Source organism: Apis dorsata, unplaced genomic scaffold (genome assembly GCF_000469605.1).
Source record: "Apis dorsata unplaced genomic scaffold, Apis dorsata 1.3 scaffold_92, whole genome shotgun sequence".
Classification (NCBI taxonomy): Eukaryota; Metazoa; Arthropoda; class Insecta; order Hymenoptera; family Apidae; genus Apis; species Apis dorsata.
The window spans coordinates 885,633-888,143 of NW_006263390.1; the positions used below are offsets into that span (position 1 = coordinate 885,633).

The 2,511-nt window shown below is 42.7% G+C and overlaps 1 protein-coding gene across 1 annotated transcript in view; it reads right to left on the reverse strand.

Moving 5' to 3' along the window:
- LOC102675399 overlaps positions 1-2,511 on the reverse strand; it is a 53,892-nt gene that overhangs the window by 8,135 nt on the left and 43,246 nt on the right. The window contains exons 8-11 of the mRNA XM_006611822.2: positions 1,155-1,405; positions 669-916; positions 437-589; positions 147-292 (exon numbers count right to left, since the gene is read on the reverse strand). Of these exons, the coding sequence (XP_006611885.1) occupies positions 147-292; positions 437-589; positions 669-916; positions 1,155-1,405 (798 nt within the window). The remainder of the gene's footprint in view (positions 1-146; positions 293-436; positions 590-668; positions 917-1,154; positions 1,406-2,511) is intronic.

Below are 2,511 nucleotides of genomic sequence, written 5' to 3' on the forward strand. Positions count from 1 at the left end.
AATAAAAAAGACGAAAAGAAAAAGAAGAGAAATAAGGTTATTTCCGCGCATAAGAGAAGCGACGGAACAGAAGAAGTGTCGTAATCGCTCGTAATCGATGATTTCTTTTTAATGAAAGGCAGTGGGGGGTGGAGCGACTCGCTCACCTGCAGTATCGGCGGATGCAGGTGCAGGCGCGGGTACCGGGGCGGCAGGAGCGGAATTTCGTGCCGCTCTTCTCCTCTCCTCCTCCTCGCGCAGCGCGGCTTGTTCCCGTGCTTGCCTCAGCCGATGCTCCTCCTCCAGTTTCAGTCTGAAACGAGAATTGTGGCACGATTAATAAAAAAAAAATAAGAGAGAGAGAGAGAGAGAGAAAAAAAGTTTCTTTCAATCAAAGATTTTCGAGATCAAGTGATCGACAATATTCATCGAATGAAGCATCAAGAGTTTCCCTTACCTCTCGTGCATCACGGGAGACATGAGTCCGAGGGACGCGGGCGGTAACATGTCCGGACTATATCTTAGTCCGTACAGAGGATACGAAGGTAACCCAGGAAATAATGGCGGTCTCAGCATTCCACACCGTTCCAAATACAACTGTTCCTCTAATCTGGTGATCGAGAACGAGATGTTTATTATTCGATGAAAGAAGAGCATTCGCGAAAATGAACGATTATATGATACGTTACCTATAAGCGTGTTGAAGGTGTGGCGGTGGGTAGAGACCGTGGTGATAAGGATTGTAGGCCGCGGGATCGAGGGCGAAAGCCGGTGGAGCGTGGGCCGGATGATGCTCAGGCCGGTACGGTTGAAAACCGGATCGGGCCAGCAATTCGGAAGCGGCGGCAGTCACGCTATGTTTGCTGGTATCCGCGGGTCTCGCAGTCGTGTATAACGAGGGAATTTCTTCTGGTCTTCTCTCGTGCGTGGATCGTTCCTAAAAAAATTCACGTTTCCTTGTTTTACGGTCGTTTCTTTTTATCGGCCGTCGATAACGTTGTCGATGCCGTTATCGACTGATACTTTGAATGAGAAACGGAAAAAAAGGAAGGAGACTCCCGTTATGTTTTTGTTGACCGAAACAGGTTTGATGAATTTGAAGAAGAGCGAAAGGAAGAAGGAAAAGAAAAAGATAGAAGAGGTAAGGAGATCGGTCGGTAATGGCGATTACTCACCTTGGCAGGGGAAGGACCTCTAACCAGAGGAGGTGGGGCTCGATTTTTGGGACTCGCACGAGGTTCTTCTTCCTGAGGTGCCGGCCCTGCCTGTTTAGCCAGGTTTCTCAGAGCGGCGGCAAAACTTCTGCTATTTTGTTGGCCACCTGGACCAGGACCAGGGGTATGACCCTGAGGTAACACGCCAGAACTGGGTCTATGAGATTTGCTGATCGTGGTAGGTTGCGCTTTGGTGCTGGCAGGCTGAAGACCTGAAACAAATCGAAAAAGAGTTCGATCAGAAACTATTTCGCATATGTATTTCTATATAATATTTTTTACAAAATCGATTGTTTGTGTTTAATATTACGCGAAAATTATTAATTAAACGCGAATGACAAAATATAGAAAAATGAAAAAAGAGAATCGAGATTGTTTAAAAATAAATGAAATCAATATGCGATAATATTACTAATGATACTACTTTTTCATTAAAATAATTTTAATAAAATTAATCATACATTCAAAAGAGTTGAAGTTCTCACACCTATGAATATAATTAAAATAAAGTACACGATAGATAAGAAAGACTATATGATAAACTTTTTTATTACAACGTTATTCAAATCGTCAATCGATTATCTTTTTCTTTATACTTGAATAAAACAAGAAATTTTCCCATTTAATTTACAAACGATCTTATTCATTTTAACTTTTTTCTCTTTTTTTTTTTTTAATTCGAAGAAGACAACTATAAAGACAAGCTTCAAACGAACGATAATAAAGTATGATTCGAACTCGCTTAGAAATTAATTATTTTCTATGACTACGCAAGAAACATTAATTGCAGCTTTTATCCGCATTAATTAAATACCAGACAATCGACGATACCTCAGCGATTCGAACGATTAATTCTACCATTTTCGTCGCGCGGTACATAGTATATATAGTTACATACTCCGTCCTTTTCGATCGCTCAACACGCAACGATATCGCTCTTCCCCCTCTCCTGCTTTTCATCCAGAGGAAGGAAGGGAGAGGGGGGTTCTTCGATCTTTGAAGCTGTTTGCGCGCGATACGAATCTGAAATTCCACGGAGAACCCGTTGAAAAGAGTAAGCGGCTCGGAAGAGCTTTCAAACCAGATCGATCTTCATCGAAAAGACGCCAAAGCGCCAACTCATTCTTCCGCCTTTTCTTCTTTCTTTTTTTTTTTCCTCCCTCTCCATTTTTCTTTCTTTCTTTCTTACTCTCTTTCCTTTTTTTCTTTTTTTGTTTTTTTATAAATCAAGGATGAGCCAGGACACGTTGGCACCCGACCGGTGATCCTTTGTCCAGGATGGCGTTGCGAGTGGCGCGCTCGTGCGCGGCTGCGCGCG